This window comes from Macrosteles quadrilineatus, unplaced genomic scaffold (assembly GCF_028750875.1).
Source record: "Macrosteles quadrilineatus isolate MER2022 unplaced genomic scaffold, UCM_ALF_1.0 Scaffold_2__2_contigs__length_208266976, whole genome shotgun sequence".
Classification (NCBI taxonomy): domain Eukaryota; kingdom Metazoa; phylum Arthropoda; class Insecta; order Hemiptera; family Cicadellidae; genus Macrosteles; species Macrosteles quadrilineatus.
Window position 1 is genome coordinate 50,200,067 of NW_026542595.1, and position 24,576 is coordinate 50,224,642.

The 24,576-nt window shown below is 34.9% G+C and overlaps 1 protein-coding gene across 1 annotated transcript; it reads right to left on the reverse strand.

Moving 5' to 3' along the window:
* Positions 1 to 223: 223 nt before the first annotated feature.
* Positions 224 to 18,839, reverse strand: LOC128987300 (cilia- and flagella-associated protein 99-like). The gene is made up of 12 exons (XM_054408073.1): positions 18,684 to 18,839; positions 12,122 to 12,254; positions 9,823 to 10,046; positions 7,323 to 7,463; positions 5,396 to 5,635; positions 5,083 to 5,171; positions 4,072 to 4,276; positions 3,385 to 3,526; positions 2,247 to 2,299; positions 1,707 to 1,847; positions 1,211 to 1,353; positions 224 to 429 (listed from the first exon to the last, which is right to left on the reverse strand). The coding sequence occupies exons 1-12, from the start codon at positions 18,807 to 18,809 to the stop codon at positions 279 to 281; spliced, it is 1,788 nt and encodes a 595-aa protein (XP_054264048.1). The 5' UTR covers positions 18,810 to 18,839; the 3' UTR covers positions 224 to 278.
* Between the last annotated feature and the right edge of the window lie 5,737 nt (positions 18,840 to 24,576).

Genomic DNA, 24,576 nt, shown 5'->3' on the forward strand with positions numbered 1-24,576 from the left:
GTGCTAATTTTGTAAATTGGGAATGAATTTGACTTACATTCTTCTTTAGTTGAGTTAAACAGAACTACTGTCAAGGAGGTTATATAAAACAAACTAAAATAAAAAAAGAGTTGAATAATTTTTTGGATATTTATTAATTTTGATGTATTTAGTATAAAAACTTAACCAGAACCAACAAATGGTGGTTGTGTAATATTCTTGATGCTGAATAATTACACTAAAATTAATTTTTCAACATACTCATATATTTAAGAACATTAGCTTTTAAATTCTAATATTCACAAAATAACACTGCTGCTTTTGGTGAGTTCCATTCGTTTAAATCTTGCTTTCTCAAGTCTCTCTCTAAGTTCTGTAATGTCTTTGCTTTCATTACTAACAAATTTTGGTTGTTTGCATTGCAAGCTTTTTACTTCAGATAACAACTTTCTGAAAATAAAAAAAACAAGTAATTTATTTTTACAACTCTTAAGTTAACCATCTGATGACTTTTGAGCATCATCAGAAGGAGAGACTCTCGGAGTTCAGTTTAAATGAGCATATCGGTTGACTCGGTTGTAGTTTTGAAACAGCAATGGTTTCTTTAGATTCCTCATACGATCGAGGCCCGATATATCGTTCCTTAGCATTTTTGAGATGAAAAATTTTATTTTTACCGATTTTTTTTCTCGCATACTAGACTTCGCCCCCGTAGCAAGCGTAGCACTTTTCGGATGAAATAACTAAATAACTAGCACTTTTCAGAAAATTACAAAAACATATTCTAGCACCGAAAGGGTTAAAGATTTTAAGATTTGACCTTAATTCATTAAAATAACGTAGAAAACTATCGTTTGACACCTACTAGCAACAACACGACACTATTGTACTCTTTTATATTCTTGGCAGACTGAAACTTTGTTAATTTGTTACATTATCTAAGAAACCTATTCAATAACAACTTTTTTAAATTTTATAACATGTAGTTTGTTACTATTTTTTGTCTACTTCCAAATTGTTTAAATATTTTGACATAAATTACAAACATTATGTTCAAAGTAAAAAGTTGATTGCTTTCAAAAGCTCTGTCACAGGTAAGCCTCGCTGGTAATTTGGTGGCAAATTAATGTTTTTGGAACGGCATTATTTTCCACCATAACCAACCCCTTTTTCTATCACTCCACATCTGGCTCAAGCTTCTTAGGTGTGTTTGACTAACATTCATACTTACTTCTGCTCTCGACATTCATCAATGAACTTTTGGGTATCTGCTAAGAACTGTTGTTGCTTCAACTTTTGTTTCCTTATACATATTTGTCTGTTTTCTATTTCTTCTTTTACAATCTTCCTATTGAGCAAGAGTCTCTCATAAAGCTGGAAAATAATCAAGCTTGAAAGGCATTTTCAATTAATATAATTTCTGAAATATTATAATCATAGGGGCAAAAAAACTAGTTTAAATAACACGATCTACCGTATGTTAAATCTTTAAAAAGCATGTTTTGAGTTCCAAGTCAAGAAAATGGCTCTTGATTCTCAGAATCAAATCAAATGTGTGGATAAAAGTTTACAGTCAAATTCTTTGAAATACATAAAAGAGTAATTTTTAAGCAAGAGAATCCATTAACCAAAACTTTCTTTAGAATGTTTTCTTTCCAGTGATTATAATACAGGGAATTAACTACTACTGTTACCAACAAGTTCCTATTGGCTAAATATCTAATTACCTCAGCTATGGACATTTCACAAAGCAGTCCAATATTCATTGTTTCGTTTGGATCAAATTTGTTAGAATGGAGATCTTTGATGCTAGAAAGTGCTTTTATCTCTTTGATGATTTCAATCCGTCTTTCTAGTTCTTCCTTTTGCTGAAATAAATGTTTTTCTTAAAAATGTCCCTCTTTACAGAATACCTGTACCACATGAATCCCAACCCCTGCAATGCTATGACAGTAAGGTCAAATTACATAAAATCTGTAACGTAAACTCACCTTTCAAAATTGAAATGTCTAAATCAAAATTACATTATTAAAGCTTTAAGCAAAAAAACATCATCTTCATGAGTTGTTTGTATTATGCTTGATCTCAAACAAAGAATGACTTGTTTTTATATTAAAAAATGGTGGTGTAGTAAATGTTCGTTCATAACACAACAAACTTTCTGTCAGTTCCTGTTTCAAAGTTATATAATGGTGATATTGAACAAAAGTTATCATTTAGATTTTACTAGATAGAAAATTATGTAAAAAAAACTATCATGTACCCACCCTCGTGATAGCTTCTGCTCGTAGCTGCTTGCTAGTGCTGGCTACTTCCTGGGCTGAACAAACCATGAAAGAAATCAAAACCATGCTAAATGTATTACAATATTTAAATTAAGCTACCTACAAAGCTCTGTTAAAGCTACATACTAATAGAATTAACTATTGATACAACTTCAGTATTCAATAGTTAATGCTAGTAAATTAAAATTAAAATTGTCCATATGCAAATGCTCAGAATTTAACATTGAATGAGCCATCAATAAACACTATAAGTGAATAGGGTGTGTTCTATAAAAGTCTATAAATAGTCAATGATAAAAGCCAATCCTTTTTGATGAATTTAAAATTTTCCAACAAGATCAATCCTGCTCGAGGAAGACACCTATTGCAAAAGAGCTCTTGAAATATACAAAATGCAATGTTGATTTTCTTTTTTTTTCATCAACCACTTGCATAAACTTGTCATACAATTTTATATTTATGTTGCCCAAAATAATAGCTGTATGATTTCAGTAAAAAGTATCTTTCTAGAATAATACTTTTACTTTTCTGACAGAACATGACTGAGAGCAAGATTTTTCTCAGAATGTTGAGCCCTAAACCCATTATGCCAAATGGCACAGATCGGCAAGTGTGGATGCACAGGCGGCTTGGCAATACCGCATGCCGATTCCTAACCGATAGGTTGTCGGTCCAGATGAAAGGAAGCCCAGCCCGGTTGATGTGGGGACGAGCCAAACAGCAGACATCGGCACTAGCCGTGTACCTCACCTCCCTCAGCATATGTGACATGGCCTTCATTTTAGGTTAGCTGCATGGAACGATGCTGTTTGAAAGCTTGCGACAACTATGCTGTGTGTGCCAAGCCAGTCGACTTGGCTGAACGGCCATCATCGGCATAGTGGGGATGCGGCTTTAGGTTTATGTCAAAAGGATGTATTGTGAGGATTGTACAATACAAGAGTATAAATCAAGAGAACAAAATTATGTGAATATAAAAGTCACTACCAAATAATTAATACCGTTATTTAATTATAATACTGTAAAAATGTTTGCCATTATGAAAAATCGCTTAAATATTCTCTATGATACTTTTACATATTATTGAACTTGAATTTCAATTAATTATTAACTATTTTACCTTCCATATGTTTTTTCTGGATGACATTTTGTTTATTTGCTTCTATATTCCTTTGGATTTGTTGTGTTTTTTCTATAATTAGTTTAATTTCTTCCTCATGTTTTTTCTGCATTTTCTTAACAATTTCTTCAGTTTCTCTTTTCTACAAAAATGAAAGGAGCATAATAATATGTAAGTTTTGGAATTAATTGTTATCATAGGCTCCTGCAATAAAACCATCTTACTAATATTATAATTATAATAAGTATTGTATCATACATTTAAAACTGTTTTCTTTATTCTACACTACCATTTTGTTTAGAGAAACTCAATATTTTTCATGTGTTCACCCAGTGGCATTTGTTACATTTTTTGCAAGGAAACCGTCCAAACCCTGGCCTTGTTGCCATCTAATGTCAACCTTTTGTGAAATAGCATCATTAATTGGTGTCTGGGTCCAAAACTGATCTGGCTTTATGAATCAAACCAGCGACCTTCGGATGAATTCGGAATGAAACTGATACAAGCAACACAGATTTTTGTGGATATGCCACAGATCCACCTTGTATAACATTTAGCTTCTCTAACACTGAAGAAGTGTTATCTTTGCCTCACTCTCTGAATAGTTAAATATTAATTAAAATTTTTTATTTTGTTGTATGTATATTTTTTATAAACGATGATTTTGTATACACTTAGTAAACCCACCTCCTGCTCTATCTCTGATCGTCGAGCCTTATTGATGTTCAGTATCCTCTGTCTGGCCAAGATGGCTTCCTCTCGGCTCAGCTGTCCCAACAGATGTTTCCTCTCTACGTCTTGCAGCTTTAGTTGTTCCTCCTCATTTCTCAACTGATTCATCATCTCCTCGTAAGATGTAAAGTCAGCAGCTCCACATACAAGATCATTCATCCTTCAAACAATTTTTTAGTTTTTAGCACGTACTACAGTAAAGGGTATAAGTTTTGTGGCCGGGACCGCAGGAGACGATGATGATGTCTACACAACCGTTGGAGATATTCGAGATTTTTGCAAGATATCGGAAGACGATGATGATGTTTCCGTGATTACAGGAAATGTTCAGAATTTCAGAATGATTCCTATAACTGTAGTATTAGGTTTTCAACATTCTCCCTGTAATCAATCTGGATAATCAACGGTTAACATAGTTGGAATTTGGATGATTGGGGTTCTATATTAAAATTTGACCTGAAGGAAATCAAAGTATAAAAACCTTTTAGAAAATCAATTAGAACCAGCGGAAAAAGAAGATCTGTATAGCACCCACAACCAATATTCTTAATTTTTATTTGAATTTAATGAGGACATGCTTCTTTAGTGCTCTTAGTCTGCTGTGATACTCAACTACCAAGGTCTGTGTCTGGGCATAACCGGCACTTACCATAGATTATGAATAGTTATGTTTAATATCACAAACATTACATTAGTACAACAATTAATTAAGGCATCTAGACTTACTGTAAATTTATATTTCAAATATGAAATGGCATCGATTATATTGTTTGCAAACACAACACCACACTTGTAAATTTGTAAAACAAGCAGCAAGTAGCTTTTCCCTTAGGTATGTCAATGCAATTTTAGTAATAATTTACAGCCATGCATTTTATTATTGCTTAATGAAATCCAGCTAACAATTAAAGTGTTATAGGCCTATTATAAAAACATTGAAGTTATCCAAATCTTTGTCAGATTTACCTTTGTATATCTTTCTCTTCTTCTTTTATCAGTCTTGCAGCCTCCCGAAGTAGCATAGCTGCATTTTTCTTAACAGGAATTTTATTTGTCTATAAATAAAAATAAATAATTTAAAAAATTTCACTCGTAAGTTAGTACAATCCATATTATTTCAATCATGAATTATTAATATTATATGAACTTATTTCCTACTCTAGAACTCAAAATACATCATGATAAAATCACAAAATATTAAGCTAAAGAATAAAGGTATATTGTTATTCTTCACAGATGCACTGGTATAAAATAACTCTATTTAATAAGGCATACTTACAGCTACCTTGTGTCCCTTGTATATTCTCTTTTGATGCTTAGGTTTGTCATCGTAGGTTGAACATTCATTTTTTCTATTAGATTCCTTTGTTGACAAACGTTTGGTAGATTCACTTGCTTCTTCTAGTAATACCTTACTTGCAGCTCTATGTTCGCCTTTCAATTTTGTCAAAATATCATTAATTTTCGGTTCCTTATACATTGATGCAGGAACTGGCTTTGCTGGCGGCAATACCACTTCCTACAAAGTACAATAATCATTAATCCTTGTGGATAGTTTAATCCTATTTATTATTTAAGTTCCAGTGTTACCTAAAAAAATGTATGTTATTGCCATTGTATTCAGTAATATTAGGTATAAAACTTAATTTTAACCCTATTGATGTTAAGATTTTAAAATTAATTTGATAGTTACATTTAGTAGCTTACTGACTTAAATTGACTGTTTTGTCAGCCATTATAATTTATTTAAAGCCAAATGATCAGGGTCAGCTGGTTCCAGTTTTAAACCATCAAAAGGCTACTGACTTTTCTCAGGACCGATCTGGCAACCTTTTGATTGTCATGCGAGCACTTTAACCACTCCCGCAGCTACCCAGCCAGATTTACAATATTTTTAATTTTTAGAGTACAGTAGAGTCTACTATCCAACAATCTATGTAAGGGGTCTCCAACCTTATATGGCCTGTGGGCCATATCCCAAACCCCCCCTGTCCCATCCCGCCTGTAAGCGGATTTTTTCCCGTCATACAAAAACCCAATGTACCCATGCCCTGGCATAGGTAAGTGAACAAAATTCTTTTTGATAGCAAAAGCAAACACCGATGATCTTTTCCCGCGATTGAGTAAGCACCTGTGATCTGGTGGTCTAGGCAATATCATGATCGTTCCCCGCAATCGCGGCAACACTTACGATGTTCAAGCCAAAACTCTTGAGCATATATTGTGGTCTCAGCAATCCTGCCATCAAGGCAACATTAATTGTCACCAGTGATCACAATTTCCTTGCGACCTTAAGGGAGAACCAATGGACCGTCGTCTATGAATGCAGGCTCAGCTATAGGATATTGATGGAACTCTTGAGCTTTTTCAGAATCAAGCAATCAAGTACAACTCAATGGCTTTTTCCTGTTCAACAAAATTCACATACACAATTGCTAGTCTCCAGGTTGGCTTGCTACTATGTTTAAATATCAGTATGGTACATGTTTGTCACCTAACAATTTGTTTTCAATATGAGTAAATTAGAAGTAAACATCTAGTGGCTGAGTCATCTAAATACAGATTTGCTTTAGTAAGATGGAATCATCAAAACCGTGCTACTGTACGTGAGTTGCTTGTCCTTCCTGAGGAGTGTTCACAGGAGGGGGAGGTACAAGGGTCAGTCTCATATGACAGGCTTGGTAGGCTCTCTGAAATACTCTGTTTTCTCTAAACCTTGCTACAGTGAATTGCTTGTCCTACCTGAGGAGTGTTCACAGGAGGGGGAGGTACAAGGGTCAGTCTCATGACAGGCTTGGTAGGCTCTCTGAAATACTCTGTTTTCTCTAAACCTTGATACAGGGAATTGCTTGTCCTACCTGAGGAGTGTTCACAGGAGGGGGAGGTACAAGGGTCAGTCTCATGACAGGCTTGGTAGGCTCTCTGAAATACTCTGTTTTCTCTAAACCTTGATACAGTGAATTGCCTGTCCTACCTGAGGATTGTTCACAGGAGGGGGAGGTACAAGGGTCAGTCTCATGACAGGCTTGGTAGGCTCTCTGAAATACTCTGTTTTCTCTAAACCTTGATACAGGGAATTGCTTGTCCTACCTGAGGAGTGTTCACAGGAGGGGGAGGTACAAGGGTCAGTCTCATGACAGGCTTGGTAGGCTCTCTGAAATACTCTGTTTTCTCTAAACCTTGCTACAGTGAATTGCCTGTCCTACCTGAGGAGTGTTCACAGGAGGGGGAGGTACAAGAGCCAGTCTCATTACAGGAGTGACTCTGGGAGTGACAGGCTTGGTAGGCTCTCTGACATATTCTGCTTTCTGAACATTTAACATCTTCTCAAAATAGCTTACAATGTCCTAGAACCAACAAGAACGGTAGTTCAAACATTGATGCATGCCAGCTTAAAAAAATATAAATGTTACACAAAAAAACCCTGCCATAGTCCACAGCAAACTTCCAGACTTAGCAAAATTTCATTTGCCTGACTGGCTTTTCACTAAAATGTGTTACCAAACGTCCTCTTTAAAAAAAGTAGATTTAACAAGTACTTAGGTTTGTTATTACAGGGTGGGTCCTAAAGTACGGTATGTTTTTTATGAAATATTGAAAGAGAGTATGAAATAATTACATTTTCCAAATTTTATCAAAATACAGTATTCACAAACAAGCAAACTACAAAAGTTAACTCATTCTCAAGAATAACATGGGGATATAAAAAATTGTTTTAAAAATTTCCTCCAGAACCATTAGGCATACAATAAAGCTTCAGGATACTAAATTATTTGTTTTTTTAAGCTCTCAAAACAGTTGAGAAAACAATTGCACACATTAGTTATGTTTTGGGGGTAAAAAATTAGAAAAATCTATTTTACCCCATAAAACTCTGCTCCCACAGTCCGATCATGCTGGTTTGCAAACTAGATTTAGGAAATGTAGGGTTACATGTTTCTACAGAATTTCATCAAAATCTTATTTTTTTTTTTTTTTTTTTTTTTTTTTAACAGAGGGCCAGGCTTACAAGTTACCATGGGATTGCATCGCAGCTAGAACAGCTTATTGTGCACCCTCGTTCACAGGTCCTCATTCTCCGTCAAATCCCAGGTCCTTGGTGAACCGTGAGAGCCTCTTGACTATGGTGACCTGTTCGTCCCTTTGATCTCCCATCAATAGGCCAAGGGATCTCATACGCAGACCTTGTAGGGCTGGGCACCTAAATATACCTTCACAGCTTTCACAAGGTCTCTGGCTGGGGCAAGCCGTAGCGAGATTTCCCTGAAAGGTCTCAGCTCCTGAACTTGCTTGACCAGCCAATCCTTTGTGGCTGCGTTAGCACAGCCTCCACCTTTCTTCCTGGAGGCTTCATTAGAGTCAGCTTTGGGGGTACCACCCTTGCTCTGCTTTTTCCCAGCATCCTAGTTCCCGGAGGAACTGGCTTTGCAGGCAGCAGAGTTAGGGTGCTTGGCAGCCCACACCAGCCTCCTCTCACTTCTGGATAGCACCTTTTCGCCTTTGGCTAAAGCATCCGCTATCCTCCATCTTTGCGACTCGCCCCTGGAAAGTCGTTTTTCGTTCCTTTCCGATTTCTGCGAGCTTGTCGTCATCGTCAGATTTCAGTAGACCTTCCTCCTCCATTTGGGCCAGACTGTCTACATTGTTCTCACGAATACCGGGTATTTAAGTCCACCTCCCCAGTGACCCGATTAGAGAGGTAAGGGGTGTGTACGACTGGGTTACCCCTGGTTCCCAGAAGGCTCCGTTAAGACACTGAATATTAGGCCCCCAGTGCCACAAGACTCTTGGCACGGATCGCATTACACCTTAGTCTAGGGCCCCCCTCACTTGGTTCTGTAGGTGGACCAACACCCAGTGGCAGAAGGTAGCTCTCCGCAGCTAACAATTGAGAGTTGGGGTTTAGGTTGTGGCCAATCTGCCGAACCAACCCCGCATGCGAGGTTTGGCCGGAATGGCGCGAAATTTTCTCCCACTCACTAAACCCCCATACCTTCCTCAAAATCTTATGATTTTTACTCAAGATTGTTCTAACGGACACACATTGCTTAAAGGTTATAGTGGGAAGAAAAGTGAGTGGCTGGGAAGCAATAACCTCAACTACCGTGATGAGAATACAATGTTTACATTCAAACCTCAACACTCAAGATATATTTTTTGAACGTGTGAAACCTCAAATGAAAACATTGAAGAATAATAAATAGTCAAAAGCTACTCTCAAAAGTTGCTTAGCCCAAGGTTAGATAAGTGGAGTCCTGCCCTATTGTTATCTTAATAGGTCTACTAAAATAAGCCAGGTTCTGTAGTCTGTACTTTACATTTCATTACCGTCCATTACTGTGACCTCCATTACAGTAATCTACAATAAACTGTTTACATCTTGTGCTACTACTACTTTGAACCAATATACACTTAAATAAATCACATATTGTTGGGTCCATTTTTGCTTTAAATTTTATATGAGGCAAACAATCACAAACAAATGATTCATGAACGATTTGAAATACTGTATCTATTAGTTAGCCTACATCAACCCCAGAGAATGAATTTTAGCAAACTACATTGACTCTCGTAACGCAGCACATCACCGCACATTATTTGCTATTCGTCAGACCGAATATTTTGAAAGCCAATTGCCCGACAATCGGGTTCGTTCGACATGATAGGCCGCAGCGAATGTGTTAACAAATTACTTGTCATTATTACCTGTAAGAGGTCCTTGTTTTTCTGTATCCTTGTTATAAACATTTCTCTAGTATAATCTTCTTCAAAGTATTTACATCCCAAAATAAATAGCATTTCCTTGGAAGACTCTTTGTTAAAAAATCTCAAAAAATTGACTACCTTTTGAGAATTTAGCGCTTGGCAAATATTAATTACATCATCTTTATTTTTTTCATTCAAAATGTTAATCATCATGTAAGTAAGGACTGAAACAAAAGAGAAAGAAATGTAACATTTGAGTGACTAGCATGGGCATTTATTTTGTATATTGGTCTAATAAATAATATCCATAAGCCTCTAGAATTAAATGTTCAGTTTATGAATATTTTTGTGGGCTTCACTCGCCACCTTTATTTTTGTCTGTGATGTCCAGGACTCACCAAAACACATATAAACACACAAGACACGTAATCGTCCATGGCATCAAAAGTCCACAGTTACGTGGAACTCACAAGAAACGTTCCTCTTTCTCAGGGTTGGAAAACTCAATTTTTTTCCCGCACGCGGGTCGATTGCCTGACCACGACTGCCGGATCAACTGAACTTGAAGGAGGATGGGGGTAGGTGTATTATCTACTGTTGATAAGCCATTCACGCTCCTGGTCTTATCTCGTAGTTGCTCGAGTTCGTGTTTAACAACGTTTAAATACACCGTACTGACATCCACTGATGGTCGTGAAAGTGGCTTGTATTCTATCGCCATGAAAAGCGGCTCTGCCGTATTTTGTTTCCTCCAATCAGACTCATCGTAAAGAATTGTAGATGAACCCCAATCAACAATATGATTCGTTCCTAAAATGTGATCGCATATCTTAGAGCCATGTGTTATACTTATCTTTGTTTTTAACTTTTTTTATGTGCTCATTTATTCGTACTTTGACTGGTCTAGAAGTTTGGCCCACATAACTTCTGCCACAAGAACACGGGATTTTGTAGATAATATCTTTTATACTTTGTTGCTCATTATCAGGTTTAAGGTTTGTGACACAACTACGGATGGTATATTTATTTTTAAAAACAGTTCTTACATTATATTTAGCATTCACCCGTCTCAACTTTTCAGAAATATTTTTAACATACAGAATACATACATTGGTGAGGGGTTTTATCTTTGTGCCTGTAGCAGTAGGTTTCCTGAATACACTCGTGAGACAGCCTTGTTGTGACTGTTTCTGCACCAATACGTCTAGAAACGGTAATCTATCATCTTTTTCCAGTTCAATTGTATATTGTATGGACTCTACCTGACTGTTTAGGTGTTCTTTAAGTTTTAACAGTTTCTGACATTGAATCTTTCCAAATGCAAAAAACATCATCAACATACCGTAACCAGACTCTAGGTTTAGTTTAAAATGATTCAATTGCGTCCTGCTCAAACTTTTCCATGAAAATATTAGATAAGATAGGACTTAACACGCCACCCATTCCTGTAGTTTGTTCATAATATTTATTATCTACCAGAAAGTAGTTCGACCTAACGCAGACTGTCAAGTGTCAACAGTTCTATTATATTGGACACAGGAATTTTGGTTCTCTCTTCCAACATCAGGTCATTTTCGACGTAAGTTACTATTGCTAGACATGACTCAATGGGAACGTTAGGGAACAAGTTTTGTTACATCAAAGCTAACCAATATGAATGTTATTGCTGGGTTTAAGACGGTGTATTTTGTCAACAAAATCCTTTAAATCTTTTACAAAACTGTCGGATTGGCCAAAATATGGTGTAAGTAAAGGCAAAATAAATTTTGAAAGTTGATAGTATGGTGAGTGTATTGCACTAACTATCACTCATAGAGAGATGCTAGGTTTATAGAGCTTTGGAAGTCCGTACAAATGCGGAACTTTACTAAACTGTGGGCTCAGTTTAAAGAAAGTTTGGCCAGTGACATAACATTTTATTTTTGCTAATTCTTTTTTTATTTTACTTTGGACTTGATTTGTCAGATCACAATCAAGTTCTTTATATTGCCCTCCATTGATTGTGTCAGCTATTTTGTTCATGTATTCATTTTTGTTTAAAAAACTACTGCATCACCTTTATCTGAATGCAGTAAAACAAGATTATCATCATCATTCTTAAGTTTCATCAGAGCAGCGTTTTCAATATTTGATAAATTGGGTTTTATAAAAAAAATATCTTAAAATATCTCAAAACATAAATGTTCTAAGATAAGGTAGCTAAACTACATCATTAAAAAAGTCATAAAGAAATAGGAATCCCTTGAGATAATTGAGATAATCGACGAATAGCGCTACTATGTGTCAGAAGGCTTCTTACTCATTAGATGATGCTTGTCACTATTATCTTTCCGTTTTCCTTTACAATAGAAGTAATCAACAAAATCACTGAATAGTTGCTTGTGCTGGACCAGAGCTAAAAACATCTCCACTGCACATTCGTTCTGCTCATCCTGTAAAACTAATTTTATTAATGCCTATGAAAAATATACATTAATGCTATTACCAACAATATTATTTAAATAATTTTGATAACAGATTTAATACATTTTATAACTACATATACAAACTACAAAGTAAATACTTCATTCTTAAAAATTTCTACCGAATTGTTCACTTAGGTATAACTGAAACCTTTCAAGAGCCACACTCTTCCTTATCCATCCACCTTAACCCTTTTAAATAACATTGTAGATAATTTTGCTTTAGTTCATTAAAACGTCGTTAAGAAATAAACAACATCAGTACACAGGGTGTCCAACAAAGAGGTTTAGATGATTTTTTTTTTATATTATGCCCATTTATGCAGCAAAAGATTTGAAATTTTACACAAATTACAAAGTAGGATTTGGAAACATGTTGTGAACATTTCAACTTTCTTGGATTTGTAGAAACAAAATAGCAGCGCATGTTATTAACAATTTTCTTCTATTCAAATGTATACTGGGTGGAAAAAAGTACTGGGACAGTTAAACATTTCAAAATAAATAAAGATAAAGCTAAAAAACCTGGTACAAATTCACTGGCAATAAAAACCATTCTAAAGCTTCATTCAGTGTTACGATATCTCCTTTGGGATACATAAACATAGGTTGACTAGTGGCTTGTAGGGACCTAAGTCCCTAAAAAGCTCAAATGTAAAACAACTTTTTGCAATACCGGCATTTAAACAAACTCAGAATAACATTATCTATGTGTCAGAATAGGCATCCCTACACCATATCTTTTGTGTAAAAACCAGTTTGTTGTTCTTCTTGGTTTGCTTTTGTTGATGTCATTTTCAATAAATAATTTGAATCACTCCAGTGGTTTAACATGAAAAGGCAGCAAACATATCATTGTTTGTGAATAAATACTGGTTTACTAAGGTAGCTTTGGTCTTGTGGTTAATGAGGATAAATAAAAGCTTCCCTGTTTGGAATTCTAAAAATTCATTGGAGGTTCGCCTTCAGATGAATTGAAGACGCCTGCAATTTCATCTGCAGTAGGCTTATTATACCTACGACGATCCATATTTATCCTGTCTACAAACCTATGTTCTAATTCACTGTCACCTTGTACAACCATTTCTTCCGAAGCTCTTTTGTAAATTTGTGCAAATGGATTTTCTAATAGAATTTCAGCTAGTTTTGACAATATTTCAGGTTTTAAGTCACTATTTTCTCGACGCCTTTGACGAATTTCTGTTGCTGTTGATGTGTCAATAATGTTCAATTGGCCATACACGGGGTCTTCATCATGTTGAGACAGCAAATCTGAGATTGAACGATAAATCTGTCCTTGAATTTTTAAACAGTATGGTCCTTTTCCTGGAATATCTTTCTTACTGGCTGAAAAATAAGCAAAAGCCATCGCAATGTTGCATTGTCGAATGAATTTATACAGTTGTGGGCTCTCTTCAAACAAACTTTTAAGTTCTACATTAGTTTTTGACTGAGGAAGGTTAATAAGTCCGTTATGGCAACACGTCATAAAATGATTATTCGTTAGTTATTCTCTAACCCTAGTAGCACAAATATGTATTTTATAAATATTTTATTTAAAGTTGTATTTGATAGAACCTCGAATAAAATATATATATAATATATCTTTAATAATAGTTTGATATATTCAAATATATATTTAAAATATTACCAAAAAGCAATGCAAAATATAAATTAAATATAAGTTTTGAATATATAAAATAGATTCATAATATATATTGATAAAACAAGTATAGAATCTATAATATACATATTTTATATGTATATTTTTCCTATTAAATATTAAAAAAAATTGTGTGTTGAGAATATTTTAAATATATATATAAAATATTTTTGAAACTATATTATACATTTAAATTATTTATAAATATATTTTAAAACACGTCAGATATTTTTTATTAATAAAATAATATTATATTTGTAGAATATATAGCCTATAATCTTTTATAATTAGCAAATACATAATTTGCATCTTTTTGTTTTTTATAGTTTCTATCAATTTATACATGCATTTTTGTATGATAATTGCTATTGTGAAAGCGTTAATATTAAGTTAATAATAATACGTACTCTGAATGGTGTCACTCTATCATACACGTAAAGAAAAAAAAGCATATACTGTAGTTAAGAGGCAGTATACATGTTCGACAGCTACATTTGGGTCAAACAAAAACAAGTTTTGATGGGTTTTATTTTTTAATTGCAATATGTGACAATGAATGTGATCATAGAAATCTCGAATGATTGGCTAGAAAAGGGTGCTAGTGACTGGCGACCTTTTAAGAAACTAATTATGGTTGTATATGACGTTCTAAAAATAATTATTTGATTTACATATGCCATCAATTACATAATATTTGTCATAGTATTTAAATTAATTTTTGTAGTTTACTGTATTTGTATTCGTGGAGACTACTCACTATTCACTACAGCACTATTCAACTCAACTACTTGATGCCAAAACATATTAACAGAATCATATTATACTGTAGTATCAAAAATATTTCAAGTATTGCAACCATTGCAACTGAGGGCCACTCTTTCTCCATTTGAAACCAATGCCAACAACAGTCACAAGTAGCTCAGAGGTAAGGTAGGAGGCTCATAAGTCGAAGGACCCAGGTTCGAGACCCACCCGGGCTGAAAAAAATTCATCCAGTAATTTTTTCAAAATACGTTTTTATGAACTATTTAATCAATTTACTCAACTGATAATTGTGTTTTTCATACTAAATCTTTATTATTTTGTGTTTTTATGTTAAGGCCCCATGGGATGTTTGGAAGAGATATTAAATACATTTTTTATTTAAATATTATTCACTAAAATATATTATTGGAACACATTTTTTTAATATTCAATAGATTCAAAAACATATTTTTTATATATTTAATATATTTTAAATATTATATAAAATTGACATTAATACACACTTGAGATATATAAAATAGATTTTAAATACATTTATTCATATGTATTTAATATATATTTGTGCTACTAGGGAAAATGAAGAGCACTACATTGAATGCACTCTTGGTCCAGTAATCCTGCATCATGGATCTTTACATTTCTCTCGTCTACCATGGGTCTCCTAAAAAGGGGTTGTAACATATCTTGATTAAGTTCGTCATTATCTACTCTTGCTCTCCTAAGCGCACTGTCATTCCTATGAACAGTTCCCCGCCTTTGTGGTATTCCCCTGGCGTTCATATTAATTACAGTACTTATAATGAAAAGAATATATATCCAGCAGCCTACATACCAAAACATCTTGAATCCCTGGTGATTTTATAAAAGTATGATCGAATATGATTACTCTACGTTGTATATTCACTGCACTAAAAGAATTTACTTACGAAGGAATGCAAATAAACCATTTTAGAACCAATAACATTTATAGGTTATTTTAGTTGTATATATTTACACAACCTTAACCTTAAAATGTGTAGAAATATAAAGAAAACAACATCATTTAAAATAAACTTGAACATATGATTTAAAAATAAAAACAAAACAGAAGTTAGATTTAATTTCGACTCTTTGATTATTTATACAGAATATTTATTCTATGTCGTTTATTCATTTAACACGACAATAACGTAAAAGCATGAAAAAATGAAACTTGAGTATATAATTTAAATATAAACAAAGAATATAAAAGTATGATCGAATATGATTACTCTACGTTGTATATTCACTGCACTAAAAGAATTTACTTACGAAGGAATGCAAATAAACCATTTTAGAACCAATAACATTTATAGGTTATTTTAGTTGTATATATTTACACAACCTTAACCTTAAAATGTGTAGAAATATAAAGAAAACAACATCATTTAAAATAAACTTGAACATATGATTTAAAAATAAAAACAAATAGAAGTTAGATTTAATTTCGACTCTTTGATTATTTATACAGAATATTTATTCTATGTCGTTTATTCATTTAACACGACAATAACGTAAAAGCATGAAAAAATGAAACTTGAGTATATAATTTAAATATAAACAAAGAATTTTCCGACTAATCTTCAATATTTCAGTTTTATTATAGTATACATTTCATAGTTGACTGGCTAAAAGTAAACCAAATGCGTGTATTGATCACTGTTTTCAAATCTGTGGCACAGCTGTTTTAATTTCAAAAGATGTAAACAAATTAAACCCCATGTTGTTTTAATGGGAAAAGTTTTATTCTGTTGCGAATTTATGGTAAAAAAAAATAAGAAAAATGAATAGTTTTCCCTCAAAATTCACTTCAAGACCTTTAAAATAAGACCCCTCCCATCCTTCTACGGCCATCCAGTCACTCACAATTTCTTTACAAAAATTTGACTTGGAATTATATATATAGACTAGCTGACCCGGCGAACTTCGTATCGCCTAAGTTATAGGTTTCCCCTAAGACAGACCGATGGAAAGAAAGTACCGTTACGTTTAATTTTCAAGATGATCTCGTTCGCATCGCTCAATCACGTCCTGGTTGAAGTTCGTTCGCTACGCTCACTCACCTTTGGGTTGGAGCTCGTTCGCTACGCTCACTCACCTTTAGGTTGGAGCTCGTTCGCTGCGCTCACTTGCCTTCAGGTTAGCTCGTTCGCTACGCTAACTCGCCTCCAGGTTGAAGTTCGTTCGCTACGCTCACTCACCTTTGGGTTGGAGCTCGTTCGCTACGCTCACTCACCTTTAGGTTGGAGCTCGTTCGCTGCGCTCACTTGCCTTCAGGTTAGCTCGTTCGCTACGCTAACTCGCCTCCAGGTTGAAGTTCGTTCGCTACGCTCACTCACCTTTTGGTTGCAAATTAGCTGTTGTCATAAATGTAAAAGAAATAATAGTGCTGCACCCTGTTGGTAATCCTTGTAACTTTAATGCTATTGAACATCATAGAACAGAACCAACTTGTTTAATTGAAACAGCTGTTAAGATTCATTAATTCCATTTCTCATAAGGTTAACATGGGAAACTCCAGAGCCACTGGGGCGGAGCCCTTTTAAGAATTTCGAAACGGGAAATAGTTTACGTCCGATTCGCATACCTACAGAATTTACACACCAAATTTCATAACGATCGGTGAAGTCGTTCCGGAGGAGTTTGCAGACAAACACTGTGACACGAGAATTTTATATATTAGATATGGACATCAAATTAAAGGTCAACTAGACAAATACAATGCCGCAAATTTAAGCTAAAAAGAACTGAGCCAAAAATGGAAGCAGTTCTCAAAATTACAAATTAATTCAAGTAGGTAATCTTTTAACGGCTGCCATCTTTGACTCATTTGTCCTTTTGAGTATGGGTTTCAAGGTCATCAATTTTTATGTGCATCAACCTATATGCTTACATTAAGTTTTTTGTGATTTTTATGCTCAGTAACTGTCCTGAGCATGAAAAGTTACTACAGTACTCAGAAACTTAACAAGAAACTTTTTGAGCTTTATAAAGGTCTTAATTAGACAAAGACAACACCGCGAATTTCAGCTCAAAAAAAAACTGAGTAAAATGGTAAGTAAAATGGCAGTTCAAAGATTCAAAATTAAATTCAAGTTATCTTTAAACGGCTGCCATTTTTGACTCGGTTAGTTTGGGTTTCCGGCATTGTATTTTACTAACAAAGACCATCAGTTTGATGTGCATAAAAATTTATGCTTACATTTAAGATTTCCTTCTGACTCGATAGCAGGCTTGGAGGTAGCGTATCACTTCATAATTTGTTAAATTGATTTTCATGCTCAGTAACTTTGAGCCAAGTTTTGTAGCTCTACCTGTATTATTTTTTGAAATATTTAACTGTCCCGGAAATTTTTTTCCACCCTGTATACCTTCTCGAGTGTTGTGCTGGGGGATATGCTTTTAGTAGCGTTATAGATAAAGCGGAGTACAATTTCAGGTTGTCTGAGTAATCCAGCAAGAAGCAACTACATGGACAAATCTTTTGTTAGAAACTGGTAGAGATGTAAAATATTTGTGTAACTGAACTTTGCATTCATCAATGTGATTCAAAAATAAAATATTGTGATCAGAAAAGAATTTTAGCAGGAGTAATGGATTACCACTATCTGATATAAACCTGTTTGTAATACACTTTTTGTTAGTAAAAAAGTAGAGACTTAATTGGTAAGTAGGCCTATTTATTACCCGTTAAACAAATGATCTAGATCTCTTGTTGGGTTTGTTTGTTTGAGTTTTTTGCCGAAGCAATCTCGACACCTAGAAGCATCGGTCCACCCTAAATCATCATTTTAGTCTTAGTCCATTAAGTTCCATAAAACGTTAAGTATAGGTAGACTATAATTTCTTATTAAAGTGTCACTTAATCAATCAAATATGGATTATTAGTGAGTGGTGCAGTGAGTAAGCTATGTGTATCTCATGATATCTAATAATTTAAAATTACACAGTACCTGAATTGTAATTTTGTCTTGAGTCAGTTTTATATAATCTGTAGGTGGCATCTCATTATCTTTATAGTTATCCAGAAGAAACAGTAAGCCACTGTGTACTTTTATATTTAAAGTAAGTGCCTTCATTGTCTATGAACACTTTTACTAGATTTTTGACAAATTCACCCTGAAAGATATATTTTTTATCTTTAAAAACATTCAAGTTATGGTGGTGTTATCAAATCATAAATCATAAGTCTTTAAATCATAAATCTTTAAATCATAAATTATACCCTCTTCTACTCATGTGCAAATAATCAAACACTTGGTTAAAAAATAAAATTTAGCCAAAAAAATGTGTTACAGTACTTGAAAAAAGTTATAGAATATTAGAAAGTTAGACAAAAGACCCATCTAGGTACTATGTATTAGAAGAAAATTGAGTATACTTAATTATTATGAACTAGTGTATATCAATGGAAGAACAATGGACATCACAATTTTGCACAATACAGTAGCATTCTTCTCCCTCACTAATAGAATTCAATTCAAATTATTTGAGAACTGCTAATCCAATAGGTTTGCTGTTTTTCAAAAAGTGTTTTCAAGCTAACAGTTTACTAGTAGACACTAATCTCAAAATACAGAATTCAGTACCTGTGTTGCCTATAAGATTTTACAGTAACTCGACAGTTCAGTACCTATGTTTTGGGGTTTTGTGGATGAATATCAGATAATAATATTGATATTGATTCCAATAAATTGATGAACATGAACACGTAAAAATCAAAACTAGGGATATGAAATTATTTGATAAAACATATAATGTCATAACTAACCTTTTATAAAAAAATAAGCTATTCGGAAAACATCTGTTTTGTCAACAAGTTTTAATAAATCCTTCTCAATGAAAATATTAATGAACTGTAGGAGTATTACACCATTCTATGGATGTATTTTTAGATTATATATTTTGTATGTATATCTAGATACAGCTTATGGTTACCGGTACAACAGTACCGTCATAGATAAAAGTCCCTAAGGGGCTATGTTTTATCTATGGTACCGTATACCGTTTTTAATATGCTTGGGAAAAGATCGCAGTTGTATTTTTTCAGGCCGTCTCTATTAACCTTCCGCAAACTGATGGTCCTGACGTATTCGAGCTGGTTTTGCATTTAACCCATGACCAAAATGGGCCCATCGGTCTTTTTGATCAAATTAACATTTTCTTTTAGAAATACCCCCGATGCAGCAAACCTGTGGACTAAGCGAATTTCTATTTGCCTGGATTGATTTTCAATAAAGCTATTAAATTAACATTTAGTTTTAACGAGTACCTAGGAGTTGCTACAGGGAAACTAATAAAGTGTGTTTTTATTAAAATATCAATAGCTTAGTATGAAATGAATAAATCCGCCAAGTTTGATCAAAATATATCCATAAACAAGCCAACTACAACATTTTACAATATTCTCCATAAGAATAAGATGGGAATTTTAAATTAACAATTTTTTGAATTTTCTCCGTAACCATTCACCGTACAAAAACACTTTGATATACTAAATTATTTGTTTTTTTAAGCTCTTTAAAAAGGTCTGGAGAAAAATTGATAAATTTTGTGTTTTAAGGGTATAAAATGAGAAAACCCCATTTATACCCCATAAAACCCCCCGTTAAACCCCATTCCCATGGTCCGATCATGCTGGGGTTCACAAACTCATTCAAGTTTATCCCACCTTACACCTTCAAACAAAATTTTATCAAAATCGGACAAAAATTACTCAATTTATCGTCCGGACGGACACATATATACACACACACACACACACACATATATATATATATACAGGGTGAGTTTTAATTGTCCCCCCCCAACTTTTTTCTAAATTTTTTCAAATATCAATCCCAGACCACTTCCAAACATTGTTGGGTAGTAAGTACTTCATTTTGACAAGGTGGTCATTTCCGGCCGCCATCTTGGATCTGCCATATTGGATGCAAAATATTTTTTTCAAATGTAAAGGTGGGGTTGTGACCCATTATTTCGAACTAGATTTTTACCCTGATTACAATGCCACAAACCGTTTTTAAAAATCTTGATTTATTCTAAAGTTATGAGGGCTCTTTAAAACTTTATTTTTAGCCCATTTTAACATTATGCATGTACAAACTAAGACCATAATCTCAAAATAGTGCTAGATAAAGATAAGTATACACTACCAGTCATTGTTGACGTATTTTTACTTGGTTATGACTTATGAATATTTTTCGGCCGCCATCTTGGATCCGCCATTTTGAAATATGATAAATTATTTTAAATATGAAGGGGGTGTTGTGACCCATCATTTCGAACTACTTTTTTAAGTTAAACTCAATGCCGCTATTCATTTTTTGTTATCAAGTTTTATTTATGAAATATTGCAATATTTTTGTTAAAAATTTCAATATTTCAAAATCAAAATATGAAAATGAAAAACGGATCATTGCAAAGGCAAAGCTTGAGTATAACTGCAATAAGCAATTTATACTTATATGCCAACCCTGTACGAAGGACGGGTATTCTGCTAGTATATACATATATAAAAATTTGAACGAATGGTGTTTTTGGCCTCTGGGGACATCAAAATGAAAAAGTAAATCGGTCCCGGGCCTAGGTCTTACCATGAGACCTACGTTAATAGCTACTTCCCTATAGGGAAATTCGCTAAAAAAGGATAATTAAAGAAACCCAAGGAAAATAAGTGCATGATATGATATCTAAAAAGTTATATTTATAGAAAAACAGCATCATTTTACATTATGAAAATTATGTAAGGTTACACTTGGTAATCTTCTCTCTGTTCTCCAGAGGCCACACTAATGAGCTGAGCATATTCTCTAAATATAATTTAATAATATAATATAATATATCTCCAAATGTACATCTTGCAGCGAGCACACGAGTTCTTGGTTTTTCAAAATATTTTGGAAAGTTTTTACAAAATTCCTCAATGACCTTCAATGTTTGGTGCTGGTCGTCTAGCTGGTGGTGCCTTATTCGTTCAGCAGGGCTACACCTCTCACTTGTAGGATTTCTTGATGGTCTCTTTACAGTCAAGAGACCTGTTGAATCACTGCTCTTGACTTTAGATAGTCAACACAAATATCCATGGGCAAGTCTATTAAAAACTCTCTTCGGGTCGGGTTAAATTTTCCTCAATATTGAAATTTTAAGATAAACATTGGCGTTTATCGCCCCAATATTTAGTAACAAGGAAAAGAATGGTTTAAGCACATCAAGGACTGATTCTTGAACCAGGCCTGAATTCCCCTTTCTTCATTAGGGTTCAAGGTGAAAATTTTAAAAATACACTAAGACTAGGCACATTGGTGTTAACCAATTTAATAAAAACACGTTTGGGCGCTTTGGTACACTGTTTTTGTTACTGTGATAGGTAGTTTTTAACTAACCCCCTCCCCACTACTGCCATTTCGTAGCTCAACCATACAGAACCAAGTGAGGGGGGCCCTAGACTAGGGTGTGATGCGATCCGTGCTGAGAGTCTCGTGGCACTGGGGGCCTTATATTCAGTGTCTTAACGGAGCCTTCTGGGAACCAGGGGGAACCCAGTTGTATGTACCCCTTACTTCTCTAAATGGGCCACTGGGGAGGTGGACCTTAGATACCCGGTATTCGTGGGAACAACGTAGACGATCTGACCCTAATGGAGCAGGAAGGTCTACTGAAATCTGAACATGACGACAAGCTCGCAGAAACCGAAAAGGAACGAAAAAATCGACTTTCCAGGAGCGAGTTTGCGAAGACGGAGGATAGCGGATGCTATAGCCAAGGGAAAAAGGTGCTATCCAGAAGTGAGAGGAGGCTGGCGTGGGCTGCCAAGCACCCGAACCCTGCTCCCTGCAAAGCCAACAGTTCCTCTGGGAACCAGGATGCTGGGAAAAAAGCAGGGCGAGGGCGACACCCTCATAGCTGACTCTAGTGAAGCCTCTAGTGAAGTCTAGTGGCAAAGACGTCAGGATAGCCTTGCTCGCTGGCTGTGCTAACACAGCCCCAAAGGTTTGGCTGGTCAAGCAAGTTCAGGAGCTGAGTCCCTTCAGGGAAATCTCGCTACAGCTTGCCCCAGCCAGAGATCTTGTGAAAGCTGTGAAGGTATCAGCGTTTGTTCCCACCTCAAAATCAATGACCAAGAAGACCTAGAGCTGCAGAGTGACCTTGACACGGACCACTGGGCGGTTGTCGGGGGAAACTCAAACCCTGATGGTCATGATAATGGCAACATACAGTCAAAGAGAATGCTGCAGACACCTATCGGTGCGATAGCGGTAGATGCCCTTGGGCTGAAAAAGAAAACCCTGCTGAAGGTGGTTGGCCTTATCAGCGGCCATTGGGTATTCCGTGGACATTTTTTTTTTTTTATTTATTAAAAACGGCGATACACCAATACAAAAGTAATACAAATATGATAGGTTGAAAACAATGTCCAGTTTCACAGTTTGATTTAACACAGAATGAATTGAAAACAACTACATCCAACAAACAATCAAATTTTCAAATTAGTTCAAAAAAGGCAAGGTCGTAACATTTCATTTTTAGTAAGCAATAACAAATGAAGAATAAAGACTCCGAAAAAAGAATAACAATAACTTAAACTTTTATCTACACAAGATGGATATTCAAGTTGAAAGCCTCTTATGTAGGAAATGTGGAGAGGAGGAGGAGAAAGCCTTCCACGTGATATTTATGTGCCCAGCCCCACAAGGTCTGCGTATAAGATCCCTTGGCCTATCGACTGGAGATCAAAGGGAAGAAACGGTTGCCATAGTCAAAAAAGGATCTCATGGTTCACCAAGGACCTAGGATTTGACGGAGAATGAGGACCTGTGAATGAGGGTTTACAATAAATAAGCTGTTCCAGCTGCAATGCAATTCCATGGTCACTTGTAAACCTGGCCCTCTGTTAAAAAAAAAAAAAAACCTACGCTGAGGAGTATATAGGAGGGAGTGCCCCGGTCCGCTTCCCTCTTCCAGTAATAACAGAAATAGTACGTTTCGGTCTTTTCCACTAACAAGGTTAACTTTTTCTTGTATTCAATTGGTGTGATTTATGTTAATCTGTTTGTAAATTATCAATTAGAAATTATCAATCATTGAGATGGGGACGCCACCTAGGTGCGTATTTCAAGCCAAATATATGAGAGAAGAATGAGTGTATAATGGTGTGTGATGACCTGTGTAGCTTTGTTACTGACTAAGATCAGCGGTTTCATTAGTCAGGATCATTTATTTAAAGCCCAATGATCAGGAACAGCTGGGTCCAGTTTCGAACCATCAAAAAGAAATCTACTGACTTTTCTCAGGATCGAACCGGCGACCTTTTGATTACTGGGTGAGCACTATAACCACAACGGCACGGCCGCCTTTAAAGGCGGTCGTGATAACCACTAAGCTATACCCAGCCAGTCAGATAATAGGGAATTAAATAGGGCTATGTCAAAAATGAACTAAATAAAAAACATATATTTGCATCACCATAATTAATTATAACAATAATAATATATGACGTTGTAATATTTACACCGACTCAACCGTCATTTTACTCAACTAACTGCTTCCTGCTTCTTCTTGGTCATATCATAGACTAACTAAATGAATTATGTTTAATCTATGGTCTTAATATTTAATATGGACTTAATATATGTGATAGATATATAGATATATCATCTTACTGCTTCTATTCGTCTGCCTTCAGTGTGCATACATAGGCTAACGGGCTAACACAATAATAATAATAATTAATTAAAATTCTTCACTCCACGTTGGAGATCAATCGCAGAACTGTAGAGTTGCATAGTATCAATCAAGAAGAGCCTACCAAAGGGTAAAAAATGTTTTGGAGTCAGCTGTTATACT